Here is a 21,320-nt window from a genome sequence, read left to right as displayed (position 1 = left end):
GTCTGTGTGGAGTCTGCACGTCCTCCCCCTGTGTGCGTGGGTTTCCTCCGGGTGCTCCGGTTTCCTCCCACAGTCCAAAGATGTGCGGGTTAGGTGGATTGGCCATGCTAAATTGCCCGTAGTGTCCTAATAAAAAAGTAAGGTTAAGGGGGGGGTTGTTGGGTTACGGGTATAGGGTTGATACGTGGGTTTGAGTAGGGTGATCATGGCTCGGCACAACATTGAGGGCCGAAGGGCCTGTTCTGTGCTGTACTGTTCTATTCTATTCTATGTGCGGGACCTTCTTTTATAGATCCCAGGAGGTCCGTGCCCCTTGGGGCGGGCTTCCTCACCTGCTGGGTATCGATTGGGCCTTTCCCCAATCGATATGATTTGAACCCCCCTATCCTAGGGCTGTTCCTTGATGGCTGGGGCGGTTCTTAGGACTCATTGTCCTGGCTTTGCTGGCTCCATTGTGTCTGCTTTGCTTTTGAAAGTATCAATAGATACTTGAGTGTATCTATTGTGCCCGGGGTTGTCCCGGTATCACCTCATTAGTATGTAGATGGCTTTCCCATTAACAGCGCTACCTGAACTCTGCAGCTGTCGGGAAACCGGTTTTTGCAAGTGTCCCAATGCTTAAAGCTTCTGCAAGCTGTTTGCTTTTGACCATGTCCGTTTTTCCCTGCACTCTTTTCAGTCTTCCATTTTGTATTCACTGGTGTCCATCTTAGATGGCTACACAATTTCATGCTGAGCTGGTTTCTGACCTTTTACTTGTTAGACATATTGTATGAAGAGACAAAAGTTCTGTTCTTTTTTCACCAACCCACCTTTATTTCTCCCAACAGACTATGCACAAAACTCTGCACATCACCAGATCCAGAGGCCACCTGAAGCCCCTTTACATATCAGTGTCAATCATTGAACACTTAACATAAATGAGACAACTAATTGCAATGTCTCTTAACCCATTACTTAACAGTCTCTCCTTCCTTGGAGAAAAAAAACCAATTAGGTGAAAACAAAATTTCAAGAAACTAAAATTTCAAGAGACTAAAACACACACCTGATTTCCCCCCCCCCCCCCTATTTTTGAGTAGAAGAAAAATAAATTCACAGAAACAGGCGTCCTTCATTCACAATATCCAATAGTTTCTGTGAACTCTTTTCGTAAAACAGTCTGACAGTTGATAGCTACTGTCAACCCATTTAATTTTTGTTATTTCCCCTCTGTCCAACATCTGCTTCAAACTTGCGATGTCTACCGTAACCTCTTTTCATTGACACTTTTTGTAGAGTGCACATTTTCCCACAGGGATTTATTGTCAATGTGACAGTCAATAGGTATATTACCCAAATCCCCTATCCCAAAATTTCTGTCAATATGTGACTTACATAAAAGGCCATATCCACCGCTTCCACTAAGCTTAATGTCTCAGCAGCCAAAGTGCTTTTGACCACTCTCCTTATTTTCTTTCTTTCCCACACAAGAGGGCAACATTTACCATTGTTCCCCAAAAGGAAAATTATAAAACCTCCTGCGCTTGAAACTCCATCACATAAATTTGCATAGGACGTATCACTATAAACTATGAGTTTCAAATGCCTAACATCACCTAAAACCGGGAACTTCAAAACACATTCCTGCATTTTTAGTTTGGCCAACACTTTATTCGCTCTTATTATCCACTTTGGGATCATTCATTTTTGTACTCAACTCTAAGACATCAAAACTCACGTCCGGTCTAGTCTGTCTACCTAACCAGTTTAGTTACCCAATTAAACTTCGCAGTTGCTCTTTTTCTATCTTCTAAACCATTGCGTCTGTTTGTGAAACCCGGCCACGACTAATTGCTATTGGGCTGATGCTTTCCAAATAAGATTGCTGACGTAAAGTTGCCCCTAATTTAGTCTGTCCGACTTCCAGTCCAATATATTTAAATGCACCGGAAGCCTGACTTCCAACCCTGAATTCTTTCCTCAAACCAGAGATGACAATAGCTTCAAAATCACTAGTCCCACCCCACAAAAAATCATCGACATGCATCATAAAGATGCCAGCAAGATTTCCTTTATAGTGCCAGTAAAACATTGCAGGATCTGCTTTCAACTGGCAACAGCCTAACTTTAACAAGACTGACCTTACCGAAAAGTACCACACTCTAGATGCATCATTTAATCCATATACACATTTGTTCAACTTCCAGAGTACCCCTTTCTGTGTTAGCTGCTTCTTTAGGAGGACGGAGAAAAATGTCTCTCTGGAGCTGATGCCCCTGCAAAAAGAACATAAGAACATAAGAACTAGGAGCAGGAGTAGGCCATCTGGCCCCTCGAGCCTGCTCCACCATTCAATTAGATCATGGCTGATCTTTTGTGGACTCAGCTCCACTTTCCAGCCTGAACACCATAACCCTTAATCCCTTTATTCTTCAAAAAACTATCTATCTTTACCTTAAAAACATGTAATGAAGGAGCCTCAACTGCTTCACTGGGCAAGGAATTCCATAGATTCACAACCCTTTGGGTGAAGAAGTTCCTCCTAAACTCAGTCCTAAATCTACTTCCCCTTATTTTGAGGCTATGTCCCCTAGTTCTGCTGTCACCCGCCAGTGGAAACAACCTGCCCGCATCTATCCTATCTATTCCCTTCATAATTTTAAATGTTTCTATAAGATCCCCCCTCATCCTTCTAAATTCCAACGAGTACAGTCCCAGTCTACTCAACCTATCCTCATAATCCAACCCCTTCAGCTCTGGGATTAACCTAGTGAATCTCCTCTGCACACCCTCCAGCGCCAGTACGTCCTTTCTCAAGTAAGGAGACCAAAACTGAACACAATACTCCAGGTGTGGCCGCACTAACACCTTATACAATTGCAACATAACCTCCCTAGTCTTAAACTCCATCCCTCTAGCAATGAAGGACAAAATTCCATTTGCCTTCTTAATCACCTGTTGCACCTGTAAACCAACCTTCTGTGACTCATGCACTAGCACACCCAAGTCTCTCTGAACAGCGGCATGCTTTAATATTTTATCGTTTAAATAATAATCCCGTTTGCTGTTATTCCTACCAAAATGGATAACCTCACATTTGTCAACATTGTATTCCATCTGCCAGACCCGAGCCCATTCACTTAACCTATCCAAATCCCTCTGCAGCTTTTATATCTATAGATTTGCATTCCTATGCCTTTGTGGATAATAGAGCCAAGAAGATCATTAAAATAACCTTTCCTGCTGTAGGTGAATCTACCTTTAAGTCCTGATCTTCTAAGTTTTCTTCAAATCCCCTTGCCACAAGCCTGGCCTTTGCCTCATAAGTTCCATCTGGAAGAACCTTTTCTGTACAAATCCATCTGTGGGATAGAGCTTTTTGTCCCCTATCTGGTACTTCCGTGTATACCCCAAATTCACTCCAACTATGCAATTCTTGCTGTTTAGCATCTTTGATAACTTTTTCATCTAATTTATTTGAAGTCACCAAAATCTCACGTGCATGTGGCTTCTACTTCTATTAGTATTCGTAGTCTTACTCCTGTTCCGAGATTTTGATAAACTACGTCCCCTCTCCTGCCTGGTATCTCGTTCTGTACTGTTACTGCTTGATATTTCTCTTCTGTAGCGGGATGTCCTGTCAATAGTTCTCGACCTTTTCCTGCGAACATGTTCACTATCCGATGTGCTATCTGAACTGGCACTGCGTTTCTGTGCCCTCCATTTTTGAACTTTGTTTTCCCAATCCATTGTCTTAACTTCCTCCCCTGAATGCTGTACATTCAACCAATGTTTATACTTTCCAGTGGCCTTCCCTGCTCCACTAATAACCGTTGCATCCTTCCATTGACTAGACCCTTCAGGCAAGTATGTCACTTTTGTACCAACCTTTGGCAGTTGCCCTTTCAGAAAAATGGCCGGATCTAATTTATAAGAAGTGTCGTGTTCTTCTACAGAAACCCTGTCTATATCAGTTAACTGGTCCTCATAGTTCTTAACACATGCGTACCAAATGACTCTGGTTCCTCGTCATGTCTGTCTGCTCTGTCTAAATTTGAAAATTTGTAATCGGTACCCATTATCCTTGATGAATGTACCCTAATAGTTTGATTACCATGTTGCAAAATAAATGTTTTGCCATCTATGCCTATGATTTTCCCTGGGCCTTTCCATTCATTAGAATTGTCTCTCTTATAGTATACCATGTCTCCTTGCTGAAAAACAGCATCTGATGGCCTTACATTATGTCTTAAAGCTCTGTGAATTCTTTCAGAGACTTCTGCTTCCAAAAAGGCTTTCCTACTGCTGTGTAACGCGTTTAAATGTTCAGCAAAACCTGAGCTAATTGCAGTCCCTTCCCAAGCTGGAGGCTGGTCATCCAAAATGGAGGGAATTTTAGGATTTCTACCAAACACTAATTGATAAGGACTATAGCCCCCAACCATCTGTAATGAATTTTTTGCATGTACTGCCCATGCGTAAGCTGAATTTAGCATGCAGTTTGGTCAACCTCCCAAAATTTTCCGAAGCATGTCATTGATAACAGCATGACTTCTTTCTGCAGCCGTGTTCATAACTCTGATATTCATGTTTTCACACATACCCTAAACTCATCATTAGCAAATTCTCCCCCATTGTCCGTAAAGAATTTTGCTGGTGGACCTATTCCTGTCCCGATTGTGTAAATTGTAAGTCCACCGTCTTTCCAAAAACTGTTGCCTTATCCTGTTCCATAGCTAGCTTCATGTGCGATTTCTTCATCGACGGTCTGCTCAGAAGCAAAGGTATCTCACTTGATACAACATCCGTGCTAATGAAATGATTCACTCCAGCAATATTGCAAGGGATCACCACTCCTTTCAGCGACTTCAGAATATTATCATCCCCAAACCTGAAACTTGTGGAACTTTTAAATTCCTTAACCTTGTTACGATTTTCAGCATTCAAGGAGACCAGATAACATTTTAACCAGTCAATCCCACACACAGTGGATGTTCAGCCACTGTCCAGTACAGCACAGTTGAAGGATTCTGCAACCAACACCCTCATTGCCGGCATAAAACTGCTTGTTAATAGGACAATGCCTTCTTTCTGGTCAATATCTTTTTCCTCTTCTGACTCTTCCGTGTATACTGTATCTTTCAACCCTTCACACTAGCACACCAACCATCCTCTGCTACCAATTGTTAGACATATTCGATGCTGTGGTATGAAGAGACAAAAGTTCTGTTCCTTTTTCACCAACCCACCTTTATTTCTCCCAACAGACTATGCACAAAACTCTGCACATCACCAGATCCAGAGGCCACCAGAAGCCCCTTTACATATCAGTGTCAATCATTGAACACTTAACATAAATGAGACAATCATTGAACACTTAACATAAATGAGACAACTAATTGCAATGTCTCTTAACCCATTACTTAACATTACTCTCTCTATCACCATCCTGTCAACTGCATAATAACTCCAACATCCGACCTTTTTCAACTCATTCCAGTAGGGATTAATGGGTCCTTTTCAAATTGGCAGGCAGTAACTAGTGGGGTACCACAGGGATTGGTGCTGGGACCCCTCCCATTCACCATATATATTAAAGATTTGGATGAGGGAATAAAATGTAACATCTCAAAGTTTGCAGATGATCCCAAATTAGGTGGAAGGGTGAATTGTGATGAGGATGCAGGGATCCTACAGCAAGGTCTGGACAGGTTGGGCGAGTGGGAAATCAATGGCAGATTTGGATAAGTGTGAGGTTGTTCACTTTGGAAGAAAAAACAGGAAAGCAGATTACTACCTGAATGGTTGTAAAGTTGGAGAGGGGAGTGTGCAGCGGGACCTGGGTGTCCTTGTGCACCAGTCGCTGAAGGTAAGCATGCAGGTGCAGCAGGCGGTAAAGAAGGCTCATGGTAAGTTGGCCTTCATTGCGAGAGGTTTAGAGTATAGAAGCAGCAATGTGTTGCTGCAATTGTACAGGGCCTTGGTGAGGCCACACTTGGAGTATTGTGTGCAGTTTTGGTCTCCTTCTCTGAGGAAGGATGTTCTTCTCTTGAGGGAGTGCAGCGTGAGGAGAGATTGACTAGGTTGGGATTGTTCTCGCAGGCGTTCAGAAGAATGAGGGGGGGGGGATCTCATAGAGACTTATAAAATTCTAACAGGACTAGACAGGGTAGATGCAGGGAAGATGTTACCAATGATGGGTGTGTCCAGAACCTGGGCTCACAACCTGAGGATTCTGGGTAAACCATTTTGGACAGAGATGAGGAGACATTTCTTCACCCAAAAAGTAGTGAGCCTGTGGAATTCATTATCACAGGAAGTAGTTGATGCTAAAACATCGAATATATTCAAGAGGCGGCTAGATATAACACGTGGGGTGAATGGGATCAAAGGCTATGGGGAGAAAGCAGGATTAGACTATTGAGATGGATGATCAGCCATGATCGTGATGAATGGCAGGGCAGGCTCGAAGGGCCAAAAGGCCTCCTGCTGCTCCTATCTTCTATGTATCTATGTATTCCAAAAACTAGATGCACCCTCATTAATGCCTTTGTTAAATCAAGACCTACCTGTTATTAAGCTATTTTGCATGACCTCCAAGTTAAACGTCTCTTTCTAAGCCAAAACATTCCTTCTCCACACCCAAAATCACATCAAGTCCTGTTGTTCCCTCACATTGTACTCACTGACCTACGCTGGTTCCAAGTCTTAAATGACTTGCAACGATTGCAAAGAAGATGGCGCAGGAGCGAGGCGACTCTCTGCGAGCTCTCCCTAACAGAACTACTTTTTACTTAACTTATACTCGTTCTAATCTTTTAAAATTTAATTCTAAGACTAACATTATTACTAACCTCTCTTTTTTACATTGTATACCTTGTGTTGCCCTATTATGTATTTTCTTTTATTCACTTTTCTTCCCATGTACTGAATGATCTGTTGAGCTGCTCGCAGAAAAATACTTTTCACTGTACCTCGGTACACGTGACAATAAACAAATCCAATCCAATCCAACCTGACTTTGATCTCCTATTTCTGGAGTCCAGATCGCACATGGCCTGAACATGATAACTGGTTGAATTCAACAGTTATTTTTTTCATGGCCATGCAAACTTTTCCCATTCAGATTATTATCCAATTTCCTTTTCATAGTTAGCAGACGGGATTCTCCATTGGTTTATGCCGAAATCGGGTAATGCGATTGGGCGGAGAATAGGTTCGGGCACTAAAATCGTGCCAATTTGACGGCAAATCGGAATTCTCCATCACCTTGACAGCAGCGTCAATGTGGACCAGAAAGCATGTCCAGTCAACACCGTTTGCATATCATTAGCGGAGCTGACCTGGTATTCTCCGGGGGCCTCAGAGATTTGCCGCCTCTGATGAGCCGAGTTCCCAATGGCGCGATTCATTTGTGCTTTTAAAAATTATGAAACCGCCATCGTGGCTGCTGAGGGAGAGAGAGGCGGTAGGACCGGAGAGGAGCGACTGTGGGCTGCCGGGCCGGACACTGGTTGGATTGGCTGGGGTGGGGGACGGCCCCTGCCAGGGCTGGGGGGAGGGGGCGCGGAGGGGAGCCGTGTGGCTGGGGTGACCCCCACAGGACTGGGGCAGTGTCCAGGCACGGACCGCCATTTCCGTGGCCCGCAAGGCAGCCATCCTGCTGCACACCCCACTGACCACCTGCCTTGGTCCCTGGTTCTGCAGAGTGACACCGACTGCGTGGGTGCCTCTACCACTCCGTCCCCTCACCCCACCCTCCATCATACCCCCCCAACCCGACCGCCACCTGCCGGTGGGCATCAGGTGGCCCACCCAGGACAACAGGTACAGTAGCCCCGACAGGGGCGCCGGGAGGTGATGGCATGGGCAGCTCTAGCTGATGGTACCCCTGCAGCAGGGATAGGAGCCAGGGCCAGAGGACTCCTCGGTGCCGGGCACCGCGGAGCCGGGGTGCAGATTGGGGGGGGGGGGGGGGGGGGGGGGAACATGCCACAGAGGCCACAGAGCCAACTAAGGTCACCATGTAGCCCATTGCACCAGGTTGGGCACAGGGTATGCACCATGGTAACATGTTGGCCTTTCACGCCACTGAAGACAATGGATATTTTGGAATGCAACCAGCAATGGTGGCCTTCCTCCTAGTCGCCGCAGCCCCAGGTAATGCCCTGCGGCTGTCCAAGCTTGAGGAGGAGGAAGCTGCAGCAGTGCAGCGTGCAGCAGTGGAGCGTCCTGCAGTGGAGCGGGCAGCAACAGATCCTGCCCCATAGGAAAACAAGGCAGTGGCCCAACAGGCCGAGGAGGAGGAGGTGCCGAGGAGGCGCTGCATGAGGCTGTGTGTGTACCGGCACTGCCTGTCATTCAAAGACTTGCTGGACCGGGCTTGCCATCAAAGACTCCGAGGAGAGAGACAGTGCGACATATCTACCATATGATGGCACACCTGGCACCACAGGGGTACTGGGGAGGATACTCGCTTCTGGTGGCCATCAAGGTGATGGTCGCCCTGAACGTTTACACGATGGGGCCCTTCCAGGTGCCGAGTGAGGACCTGTCCGGCATTTCACAGACCACGGTGCACAGGTGCATACGCACCATCACGGAGATCCTATATGACCAGGCAGCTCAATACACCAGGATGCCTGAGCAGCAGGGTTTGCCGCCATCGCCGACATCCAGGGGGTGGTTGACGAGGTGCATGTCCCCCTACGAGTATCTGCAGACGACAGGCCGCTCTGCACCAACTGAAAGGGGTTCCACTCGATGAACGTGCAGCTGATATGTGACCACCAAACATGTCTGTGCCCGATACCCGGACAGTGTGCACGACATCTTCATCCTGGCACACTCAACAATTCCTGACATGTTCGAGATCCCCGCCACCAACTGGTGGGTTGGCTCCTGGGCGACAGGGGTTATCCACTGCGGTCGTGGCTGATGATGCCTATCCGGAGTCCACAGAGTGACGAGAACACCCGCTACAATGACACCCATGCAGTGACCAGGTCCCTGATCGAAAGGTGCTTCGGCCTCCTGAAGATGCGATTCAGGTGCCTGGACCGCTCTGGAGAGGCTCCAGCATGATGCTGAGCAGGTCGCCCACATCGTGGTGGCCTGCTGCGTCCTCCACAACATCGCACAGCAGAGGGGAGACTTGCTTGAGGAGGAAATGAACATCAGGCCTCATCCAACGATGAGGATGCGGGGAGGGGGAGGATGGGCAGGACATCGAAGACTGCCCAGGCAATCATGGGCCCCATGCTCTGATCGCCTCCAGGTTCGCTGATAGGGGTGGGTGGGGACACTAGACAGGGGCATGGACACTGCGGCCCCTCCGTAATACATAACTGCTGCACTACAGGGTGCGGTCGTTGACTTGGCAGTAACACTGAGTCCATGGGATGGAGGATGATGGCAACCCACTCTGCGATGAGCTCTGGTGCTCTGCATCGTTTGACAACATCTGACTCCTGCCCACGGGAGCACTTCCCATGTCCACCTGGGGATCCCTGCATGTGAGCTGTACATTCCATCACACCGTCCCATCGGATCCCTGGATTGACGGACGGTGGTTGGGGGTTGGGAGGGTGGGGAGCCCAGGCCATCAACAACTTCCACCCATTCCTCCCTGCATTCCTTTCTGGCTAGCCCAGACCTTCCCACCCCCTCCCCACACCTATCTGACAGAGCACCGAGGCAGGTTATAATAGTGTGAACATAAGAACATGAGAACTAGGAGCCCCTCGAGCCTGCTGCGCCATTCAATTAGATCATGGCTGATCTTTTGTGGACTCAGCTTCACTTTCCCACCCGAACACCATAACCCTTAATCCCTTTATTCTTCAAAAAAAAAATCTATCTTAAAAACATTTAATGAAGGAGCTCAACTGCTTCGCTGGGCAAGGAATTGCATAGATTCACAACCCTTTGGGTGAAGAAGTTCTTCCTAAACTCAGTCCTAAATCTACTTCCCCTTATTTTGACGCTATGCCTTTCACCCACCAGTGGAAACAACCTGCCCGCATCTATCCTATCTATTCCCTTCATAATTTTATATGTTTCTGTAAGATCCTTCTAAATTCCAATGAGTACAGTCCCAGTCTACTCAACCTCTCCTCGTAATCTAACTCCCTCAACTCTGGGATTAACCTAGTGAATCTCCTCTGCACACCCTCCAGTGCCAGTACGTCCTTTCTTAGGTAAGGAGACCAAAACTAAACACAATACTCCAGGTGTGGCCTCACTAACACCTTATACAGTTGCAGCATAACCTCCCTAGTCTTAAACTCCATCTCTTTAGCAAACTCCATTTGCCTTCTTTTTTTAAAATAAATTCAGAGTACCCAATTCATTTTTTCCAATTAAGGGGCAATTTAGTGTGGCCAATCCACCTAACCTGCACATAGAACATAGAATTTACAGTGCAGAAGGAGGCCATTCGGCCCATCAAGTCTGCACCGGCTCTTGGAAAGAGCACTCTACCCCCTACCCGAGGTCAACACCTCCACCCTATCCCCATAACTCAGTAACCCCACCCAACACTAAGGGCAATTTTGCACACTAAGGGCAATTTATCATGGCCAATCCACCTAACCTGCAGATCTTTGTGACTGTGGGAGGAAACCGGAGCACCCGGAAGAAACCCACGTACACACGGGGAGGATGTGCAGACTCCCCACAGACAGTGACCCAAGCCGGAATCGAACCTGGGACCCTGGAGCTGTGAAGCGATTGTGCTATCCACAATGCTACCGTGCCCTACCCCGCACATCTTTGGGTTGTGGGGGCGAAACCCACGCAAACCCCATGGGCAGTGACCTAGAGCTGGAATTGATCCTGGGACCTCAGCACCGTGAGGCAACAGGGCTAACCCACTGCACCACCATGCTGCCCCCATTTGCCTTCTTAATCACCTGTTGCACCTGTGAACCCACTTTTTGCAACTCATGCACCAGCACACCCAGGTCTCTCTGCACAGCAACATGTTTTAATATTTTATCATTTAGATAATAATCCCTTTTGTTGTTATTTCTACCAAATTGGATAACCTCACATTTGTCAACATTGTATTCAATCTGCTAGACCCAAGCCCATTCATTTACACTATCCAAATCTCTCTGCAGACTTCCAACATCTCTGCACTTTTTGCTTTACCAACCAAAGGTGTTCGATGTGACAACGTATACACAGATATGTGCCTTAGCCCTGACCACTAAACTGGGCCAACTCAACTGGGTCTAACTTTACGGCCTTATGGGTCCTAACGCTATGTCTTGGTGGATCCCCAGACGGTACAGCAGGAGTGGATGTGGCCTGCTGTGAGTTCCGCCCTGTGACCTGGGTCTCAGTTGGCGGCTTTCTTCTGGAGAGACCAGGCCTGGGCTGCTGCTCGGGTGTCCCAGGTGGTGTGGTGCCACCCTGTTCTGCCCGCTGCCCACCAGATGCACCAGGGATAGGAGAGGGAGTACGAGGCACTGCGGTGTTCCAGCACCTCTCCTGCTTATGGGTCAATCACAAAGGCTCATGGGGGAAAGCAGGCAGCATAATCAAGGATCCCTCCCACCCGGCGTACTCACTTTTCCAACTTCTTCCATCGGGCAGGAGATTCAGAAGTCTGAGAACACGCACAAACAGACTCAAAAACAGCTTCTTCCCCACTGTCACCAGACTCCTAAACGACCCTCTTATTGACTGACCTCATTAACACTACACCCTGTATGCTTCAACCGATGCCAATGCTTATGTAGTTACATTGTATATCTTGTGTTGCCCTATTATGTATTCTCATGTATTTTCTTGAATTTTGTTTAATTCCCTTTTCTTCCACGTACTGAATGATCTGTTGAGCTGCTCGCAGAAAAATACTTTTCACTGTACCTCGGTACACGTGACAATAAACAAATCCAATCCAATCCAATCCAATCACCTCCTCCTCCTTCGGGGTGCCCGATGGCCCCCGGGCTACTTCCTGGGATGGGAAGGCAAGTGGAGCTGCCCCCTGAGGCTCCCCCACCACCTGGCGCTGCCAGTCCTGGAGGCCCGCTGCCATCTCGGCCAGGTCTGCACACTCACGGCCATGGAGCACAGGGATTGGACCATCTCGGTCTGGAATTGCGTCACATCACGCTATGACTGTGCCACCGCAATCTGGGTCTGTGTCACACCAGCTAGTGACTGCGCCATCTCCCTCTGGGATTGGGCCACTTCCCTCTGTGTCTGTGCCACGTCAACCAGCGCCTGTGCAATGCCGCCGACATTCCCAGCCATTGCCTGCTGCAACTGGGCCACGCTCAGATGCGCTGCTGCGATTTCCAGGTGGGTCCTGCACATGGCTGCCTGTGGGAGGGCAGCCCTGTCCTGGGCCTCGGCCAGCGACTGCACAATTTGCCCAGGCCTTGGACATACTGATCCATAGCCGAAACTGTTTCCCCAAATGTCTCCACCGTGGACACTGCCCGTGCGGTGTTGGCCTGCGTGGAACGCATGGTCAGCACCACCTCCTGCTCCTGCACGTGGTTGGACTCCTACAACTGCACCTGCAGGTGCTGGATGCTCGCCAACAACCCCTCATGTAGTCCCTGGCTCTGCGACTGCAGGGCAGCACGGTAGCACAGTGGTTTGCACAGTTGCTTCACAGCTCCAGGGTTCCAGGTTCGATTCCCGGCTTGGAGTCTTCGGGTGCTCAAGTTTCCTCCCACAGTCCAAAGATGTGCAGGTTAGGTGGATTAGCCATGATAAATTGCCCTTAGTGTCCAAACAAAATGTTAGGTGGGATTGCAGGGATAGGGTGGAGGTGTGGGCTTGGGTAGGGTACTCTTTCTAAGGGCCCGATCAGACTCGATGGGCCAAATGGCCTCTTTCTGCACTGTAAATTCTATTATTCTATGATCTCCACGATTGATGGGACTGTTTGTTCCAGAAGCTCGAGACCCATCTGGACGGCAGCCAATCCCTGGGTTTGGCCCGTCCTCCGACCATCCACCCCCTCGGCTGCTCCTACCTTCACCTGCTGTACCAGATAGTGTCCCAGGAGCCTCTTCACTAAAGTGTCCAACAGAGGTGAGTGTCTCTGGGATGGTGGAGGGTGTTGGAGACAGCTGTGATGGGAAATCACTTTCATCCTCCGACCGGAGCTCCGGGGTGTCCTGAGTCTCGGGTCAAGGGCTGCTGTCCAAGCTGCTCCTGTCGTCGGTGCTCGGCTCACGGTGAGGGGACCTCCGGCTGTGACACTGGATGGGGGCGGGGGGGGGGGGGGGGGGGGGGAGCAGATTGATCCGCTCATGACCATCGGGTCCTGTAAGACGTAAAACAAGAGGCATGATTAGACTGCAGGCCATGGGGTGATGGGGGTGAGGGTGGGGGTGAGTGGGTGGTTGGGAAGGGGTGAGGGTGCAATTGGGGGGGTAGTGAGGGTGGGGGTGAGGGTCGTGTGTCTAGAGGTGAGGGGGTGGTGAGGGTGGTGTAGGGGTGGGGGTGATAGTGAGGGTGGTGTGGGGGTGAGGGTGGTGTGTTGGGCAGGTGTTGACACACGTGTCACGGGTTGACTCTCAACTGAGCAGGTGATCTCCCTTTCATCTGGACCGCTGACCACGTCCATAGGGCCTCTGCTCTGCCGCGGTCATGGGACGCAGATGCTGCAGTCCCACTCCAGTCTTCTCCCGCCCCCACCCTTCTCCTGGGGGTGGGTGTCAAACGGAGAATGACAGTGTTAGACAGTCCGTTCTCTGCAGCCCAGGGGGTGGGTAGCTGGTGGCCTCAGGGCCAGGGCACCCGGTCATGGTGGCTGGTATGGGTACAGGCATGTGGTGCAGGGTGGGAATCCCACTGCCCTCCAGGTTGGGGGTGGGGTAGTGTTAGGGTGTGTGAGACGCGAGTTAGTGCTTGGGGCACAGTGCTGCCTACTCACCCTGGCCGCCCTGAGGAGGTTGTGCAGTTTCTTTCGGTACTGCTGGCTGGTCCAGACAGTGTTGCCCACAGCGCTTACCGCCTCTGGTGGCGGTTGGCAGCCTCCTTCCCAGCCTCCTCCACCGCATCCAAGTGGGTCTCCAGTTCGGCATTAGTGAACCGTGGAGCTGCTCTTCTCGCTGCCATCTCGTTGGCTGGGATGGTGTGTGTGGGGTGTGAAGTGTGTATATGCGGCAGCAGCTTGTCAATCTCCCGAGTTTCAATCAAGTACCCAGCAAATCCTGCACCGTTTCTCATTAGAATCGATTTTATTCCAAGAGGTGCTGGTGCTAGCGCCTTAACAGTAGTTGAATCAATCCAGCTGCGGCACTGGTCTTGCTGTCATGGAAGTCCACGAATCCTGTGCCGGCCTCAACACTTATAGTCTCACAAATGGAGAATCCAGGCCTAAGAGTTTACAGACGGACATAGATAGGCCAGGAGAATAGGTCAAAATTTGGCAGATAGAGTTTAATGTGGATAAGTCTGATTTTGACAGAAAGAAAACAAAAAGGCAAATTATTATCTAAATAGATTCAAGATGTATCTGGGCAGAGGGATCTGGGTGTCTCTATTCATGAATCGCAGAAAGTCAGTATGCAGATACAGCATGAAATTAAAAAGGCAAATGGAATGTTTGCGTTTATTGGAAAATGACTGGAGTATAAAAGTAGAGAAATATTGTTGCAATTGTATGGGGTGTTGGTGAGACCACATCTGGAGCATTGTGTCCAGTTTGGTCTCCTTATTTGAGGAAGGATGTGGTGGCATTGGAGGCCGTTCAGAGGAGGTTCACCAGATAGATTCCGGGGATGAAAGGGTTAATGTATGAGGAGAGATTGAACAGTTTGGGCTTATACTTGCTGGAGTTTAGAAGAATGAGAGGTGATCTGACTGAGGTAAAAATACTAAAACAAAATACTAAACTGAACGTAGACCAAATGTGTGGAAATCTAGAACAAGAGGTCACAGATATAGGTTGCGCCAAAAAGGCATAGTCTTACAGCTCAGAAAAGGTCCTTCAGCCCATCGGGTCTGCGCCGGTCAAAACAACCACCTAACTATTCTAGTCCCACTTTCCAGCACCTGGCCCATAGCCTTGTGTGCCCTGGGATCACAAGTGCACATCTAAATACTTCTTAAATGTTATGAGGGTATCTGCCTCCGTTTCAGGCAGGAAGTTCCAAACTTCCACCATCCTCTGGGTAAAAAGGTTTCCCCTCACATTCCCTCTAATCCTCCTGCCCCTTACATTAAATCTGTGCCCACTGGTCAATGACCCCTCCACCATAGGGAAAGGTTTCTTCCTGTCTATCTATGCCCCTCACAAATTTTAGACATCTCAATCATGTCCTCCCTCAGTCTCCTCTGCTCCAAGAAAACAACTCCAGTTTATCCAATCTCTCTTCATAACTAAAACTCTCCAGCCCAGGCAACATCCTGGTAAATCTCCTCTGCACCCTTTCCAGTGCTATCACATCCCTCTTATAATGTGGATTCCAGAACTGCAGGCAATACTAGCTGTGGCCTAACCAATGTTTTATACAGTTCCAGCATAAACTCCCTGCTCTTAAACTCTATGCCTCGGCTAATAAAGGCAAGTATACCGTATGCCTTCTTAACCAATTTACCCTGTGACTGCTGAAGCCAATCTGGCACGACTCTCTGAAAACCAGCTGTAAATACCAGCAAAATAGCTTAATAGTAACCTGCTCTGCTATCTGAAGGGACCGGGATACATGCACACCAAGGTCCCTCAGATCCTCTGTGCTTCCCAGGACCCTGCGTTTATCTGTATTCCCTTGCCTTATTTGTCCTGGTCAAGTGTATCACCTCACACTTACCCAAATTGAGTTGCATTTGCCACAGATCTGCCCATCTGACGAGCCCATCTAAATCCTCCTATAATTGAAGGTTATCCTCCTCACTAAGTTGGCACTGGATTGGAAATTGGAGACCCAGGGTAATGCCCGAGGCACCCGAGACCTGGGTTTGAACCCTGCCACTTCAGTGGAAGTCTGGAATTGAGGGTCTAAGATGACCATAAAACCATTGCCGATTGTTTTCAATGGATGCAGTGAGATATTAAATCATCAGCTGAAGTTCTTAGTATAAATGTAACATTGATGGCGCAGTGGTTAGCACGGGGACTACGGCGCTGAGGTCCCGGGTTCGAATCCCGGCCCTGGGTCACTGTCCGTGTGGAGTTTGCACATTCTCCCCATGTCTGCATGGGTTTCACCCCCACAACCCAAAGATGTGCAGGTTAGGTGGATTGGCCACGCTAAATTACCCCTTGTCTTGGAAAAAATAAATTGGATATTCTGAATTTATAAAAAAGAAATGTAACATTGCGTGGGTTTCCTCCGGTGCCCCGGTTTCCTCCTACCGTCCAAAGATGTGCAGGTTAGGTGGATTGGCCATGATAAATTGCCCTTAGTGTTCAAAAAGGTTAGGTGGGGTTACTGGGTTACGGGGATAGGTGGAGGTGTGGGCTTAAGTGGGGTGCTCTTTCCAAGGGCCAGTGCAGGCTCGGTGGACTGGATGGCCTCCTTCTGCACTGTACATTCTATGATTCTATGCTCACAGTGCTTCAAGTGCGGGTTCATGTTAAAGGGCGAGAAACTCTAGATTGATCACCAAATGAATCAGATTTCATGAGGCGGTGATCAAGAGCAGGATCTTCAATTATACTCCCCGCAGGAATTCCAGGTCACTGGATAATTCTCAGCAGGTCATTAGGCAGGAATTATGGCTAATTCACCACAAATTGGACTCCTTGATTAACACTTATCAGCAGGGACTGGTTCTAATTTTCCCATTGAAACACAGGGTAACTAAGCTGAACTCTGCTTGTCCGCACTGAAGCAATGTTCTTGTGGTCTGTTTTCCTGGAGCATGGAAGAAACTATCAGCATCCTTCATATGAAATTGCTATATTGATTATACTATAATTATGCTATATTGATTTTTCTTTAATGGTGGACTTTATTGAACTCCTGTATCCAGGAGATCATGCTGTCATAGATGCAGTTATTTCAATTAATAACACATTTAATAACTCTTTCAAACTGACTTTAATCCTATCCTGATACATAATTTCCCAATCTTTCCTTCCTCCCAGTTAACCTAATGACGGCTACAATTTTATCTCGAGGAAAATGCGGTCTCTCACAATGCGTCACTCATTATCTGGTGGCTATGGCAGTGGCGGATCTACTGGTCATTATCCTTGATTTGATATTGCGGCACATTCCAATTACTTATTGGGAAACGTTTAACTTTGTGCGGTCAATCCCTGTGTGTAATATCCACGCTGTCCTGCTATTTGCAGCTACAGACTGTTCTGTCTGGTTCACCGTTACTTTCACCTTTGATCGATTTGTAGCCATTGGTTGCCAAAAACTGAAAATTAAATATTGCATCAAGAAAACTGCAGTTTTTATTCTAGGACTAGTGACTGCACTGAGCTGTTTAAAGAACATTTTCTGGTACTTTATGTTTACAGGTCAATATTGGCTCACAAACATTCCCTGGTTTTGTCATATAAAAGGATATTCTGGGGATTCATTGGTTTGGGCTTCAATCGAGTTCCTTCATTATATATTCACTCCATGTATCCCGTTTGCTCTGATTCTTCTACTCAATGTTTTAACCGCCAGCAACATTTTATTGGCCAGCAGAGCTCGCAAGAGATTACAAGGTCACAGCAGTCACAAGGCTTCCAGTGACCCAGAGATAGAGAGTCGAAGGAAATCCATTATTTTACTATTTGTTGTCTCAGGGAATTTCATATTGCTATGGACGATGTTTATGGTTTATTCTGTATGGAACCGAATGGCGGGTTTGGGGTATTATTTTATAAATTTACCTCGTTTCGTACAAGAAATGGGATTCATCCTCCAGCTCCTGAGTTGTTGCACCAACACTTGTATTTATGCCGTGACTCAGACTAAGTTCAGAGAAGAATTGAAGAATGTGATTAAATATCCCTTTACTGTAATTGTAAGATTTGTTAACCGATAAAATGTTTCTCATAATTTGCAGCATTAAAACTCGCGTTCTCTTACTCAAAAGGACCCACTGTTTCCCCGATAGTGAGATAATGACACAGAGAAGTTGGTCTGCTCTCCCTTGGTGTCTGCAACACCAATGCAGTATGCCTATTTGTTTTCTGTCAGGCCAGTAATACATAAACAGTGACTCAGGTCTGCTCTCTGGCGTCAGTGACACAGACATAGTGCTGTGAGTCTGACCATTCCTCTGGTGATGCAGACACAGTGGGTGTGTGTTCTCTCTTTGGCATCACCTTCTAACCACAATGGCCTGGTCTGCTCTCCCTCGAGATACAAGGCAGTGGGTCAGCTGTGATATTCCCTGAGATCTATGTTACAGATGCAATGTGCCTGGCCTTCTGTCTCTCCAGTGTCTTTGTGACATGCACAGTTGGAATGGTCCTGTCTCTCTCAAATATTATGTTACAGATAGAGTCGGGACTCTTTCCTCACACACCCAGTTCCCGTGGTGGAGAAGCCAGTTATTTTAAATACACTTAATATAGGTAAAAAGCTGCTTAAAGCATAAATATTAATTCCCAGTTTTAAAATGAAAGAAAACATATAATTTCCAAACTCAGTCATGAGTTTGCAAGTAACACAGAAGTCTGATAAGGTCATTACATTTTCCAAGGACAAGGGTTGAATCCATGGCAACGAGGAATAAGAATAAAGGATTGTACGATTCTCATGCCGCTCGAGATTAGGTTGAATCATATCTTGAACTATGTTGCCTTATTTTTAATAAATGGATAATTAAAACATCGAATCAAATATAATATATATATTTGATTCCAACATTCTCATTATAACGATTTTATAAAAGACTGAATTGAAATAGACAGTTTTGAATTATATTTTCGAAGTTATGCCCAGCGTGGCATGACGAGCTAACATAAGGTCTCCATTGTTGCAGTAGTAAGGTCAGCATGAGGTCTCTATTGTGGCATTAGACCAGTTTTTGCTGGTTTTGAGAAAGCACAATATTGCATTCTTTAACATACAAGCAGGCAACAATTGGAAGTAATGTTACATAGTGAAGATGGAAAGCTTGCTATCAAATCAAATGTGTTTGAGTCTAACTCAAACCAATTAGGATTATATTGGGGTGTGATCGGATCGCTTAAGACAGATATGAAATAGTATATCCATGGACGATTTGGCCACCATTTTGAGAGAAACCGAAAGACAGCCAGACAGAGAGACAGCCAGAGAGAGACAGAAAGAAAAAGAAAGACAGAGGGAGAGACAGAAAGAAAGAGTTGAGAGAGACAGAAAGACCAGTCAAGTGAAGTAGTGAGAAGGGGGGAAGAGAGAACAAGGAAATCTGTAACTGACTTTGTAAGCAAATATCAACGATAACCCACTACCATCGGACCGTGTATGTTGTTGAGAACATCGACAACAAATTCTTCATCCAGACGCACGGAACAGCCATGTGGACCACATTCACACCTCAATATGCCAACATCTTCATGCACAAGTTTGAACAAGACTTCCTCACCGCACAGGACCTTCAACCGACGTTATACACCAGATACATCGATGACATTTTTTTCCTTTAGACCCACAGCGAAGAATCACTGAAACGACTACATGATGAGATGAATAAGTTCCATCCCACCATCAGACTCACCATGGACTATTCTCCAAATTCAGTTGCATTCTTGGACACACTCATCTCCATCAAGGACGGTCACCTCAGTACTTCGCTTTACCGCAAGCCCACAGACAACCTCACGATGCTCCACTTCTCCAGCTTTCACCCGAAACACATTAAAGAAGCCATCCACTATGGACAAGCCCTCCGTATATACAGGATCTGCTCAGACGAGGAGGAGCGTAACAGACATCTACAGACACTGAAAGATGCCCTTGTATGAACGGGATATGGCGCTCGACTCATCGATCGACAGTTCCAACGCGCCACAGCAAAAAACCGCACCGACCTCCTCAGAAGACAAACACGGGACACAACTAACAGAGTACCCTTCGTCATCCAGTACTTTCCTGGGGCGGAGAAACTACGACATCTTCTTCGCAGCCTTCAACACATCATCAATGAAGATGAACATCTTGCTAAGGTCATACCCACACCCCCACTACTTGCCTTCAAACAACCGCGTAACCTCAAACAAACCATTGTTTGCAGCAAATTACCCAGCCTTCAGAACAGCAATCACGACACCACACAACCCTGCCAGGGCAATCTCTGCAAGACATGCCCGATCATCGACAAGGATACCACCATTACACGTGAGAATACCACCCACCAGGTACGCGGCACATACTCGTGCGACTCGACCTCATATGCTGTCGGAAAGGATGTCCCGAAGCGTGGTACATTGGCGAGACCATGCAGACTCTGCGACAACGAATGAACGGGCATCGTGCAACAATCACCAGGCAGGAATGTTCCCTTCCAGTCGGGGAACACTTCAGCAGTCAGGGGCATTCAGCCTCTGATCTCCGGGTAAGCGTTCTCCAAGGCGGTCTTCAGGACACGCGACAACGCAGAATTGCCGAGCAAAAACTTATAGCTAAGTTCCGCACGCATGAGTGCGGCCTCAACTGGGATCTTGGATTCATGTCGCATTACATTCACCCCCCACCATCTGGCCTGGACTTGCAAAATCCTACCAACTATCCTGGCTTGAGACAATTCACACCTCTTTAACCGGGGATTACCCCTATCTCTGGATCTGTAACGATTTGATGACCCGCAAATGCTCGCATTCCAAGCATTGTCTTGCATCTTTCAATTTGTCTATATATATGTTTCTAGAACCTACCTCTCCATTAACCTGAGGAAGGAGCAATGCTCCGAAAGCTCGTGTTTGAAACAAACCTGTTGGACTTTAACCTGGTGTTGTAAGACTTCTTACTGTGCAAAAAAGAGTGACATTAAACTCAAAACATTAATTCTCTCTCCAGAGATGCTGCCAGATCTCCTGCAGCAAGTTTCCCCAGCATGTCCTGTTAGTTATCTCATACAGGCACTCTTAGTTTTCTTTGTTCTCACCTCTTTGTTGCAAATAATAAGATCAGACGTGATCTTACTAAATGGTGGAGCAGGTGCAAAGGGCTTAATGGTCTCGTCCTGTTCATATTTCTTATGGTCTTAACATTGTCCAGTTTATTCCCTCAGAGAGAAAGAACAAAGAAAGGTGGAGCACAGGAACAGGCCTTTCGGCCCTCCAAGCCTCGGCCGACCATGCTGCCCTTCTAACCTAAAGCCTACACTTCTGGGGTCCACATCCCTCTATTCCGATCCTATTCATGTATTTGTCAAGACTCCCCTTAAACGTCACTATCGGACCTGGTTCCACCACCTCCTCC

At 47.3% G+C, this 21,320-nt stretch overlaps 2 protein-coding genes across 5 annotated transcripts in view; both read left to right on the top strand.

The window, feature by feature from the left end:
• Positions 1-18,580, top strand: part of LOC119971549 (probable G-protein coupled receptor 139) — a 29,489-nt gene extending 10,909 nt beyond the window's left edge. The window contains exons 2-3 of one of the 2 annotated variants that reach the window (XM_038807221.1): positions 12,902-13,041; positions 17,051-18,580. In XM_038807221.1, the coding sequence (XP_038663149.1) occupies positions 17,059-17,952 (894 nt within the window). In that variant the 5' untranslated portion in view covers positions 12,902-13,041; positions 17,051-17,058 and the 3' untranslated portion in view covers positions 17,953-18,580. The remainder of the gene's footprint in view (positions 1-12,901; positions 13,042-17,050) is intronic. The other variant, XM_038807222.1, reaches the window with a different exon arrangement.
• Positions 1-21,320, top strand: part of LOC119971546 (zinc finger E-box-binding homeobox 1-like) — a 703,616-nt gene that overhangs the window by 104,711 nt on the left and 577,585 nt on the right. The window lies entirely within an intron of this gene.

Source organism: Scyliorhinus canicula, chromosome 9 (assembly GCF_902713615.1).
Source record: "Scyliorhinus canicula chromosome 9, sScyCan1.1, whole genome shotgun sequence".
NCBI classification, from domain to species: Eukaryota; Metazoa; Chordata; class Chondrichthyes; order Carcharhiniformes; family Scyliorhinidae; genus Scyliorhinus; species Scyliorhinus canicula.
The sequence above is the reverse complement of the archived record's forward strand: the minus strand, read 5'-3'. Positions and strand labels throughout refer to the sequence as shown.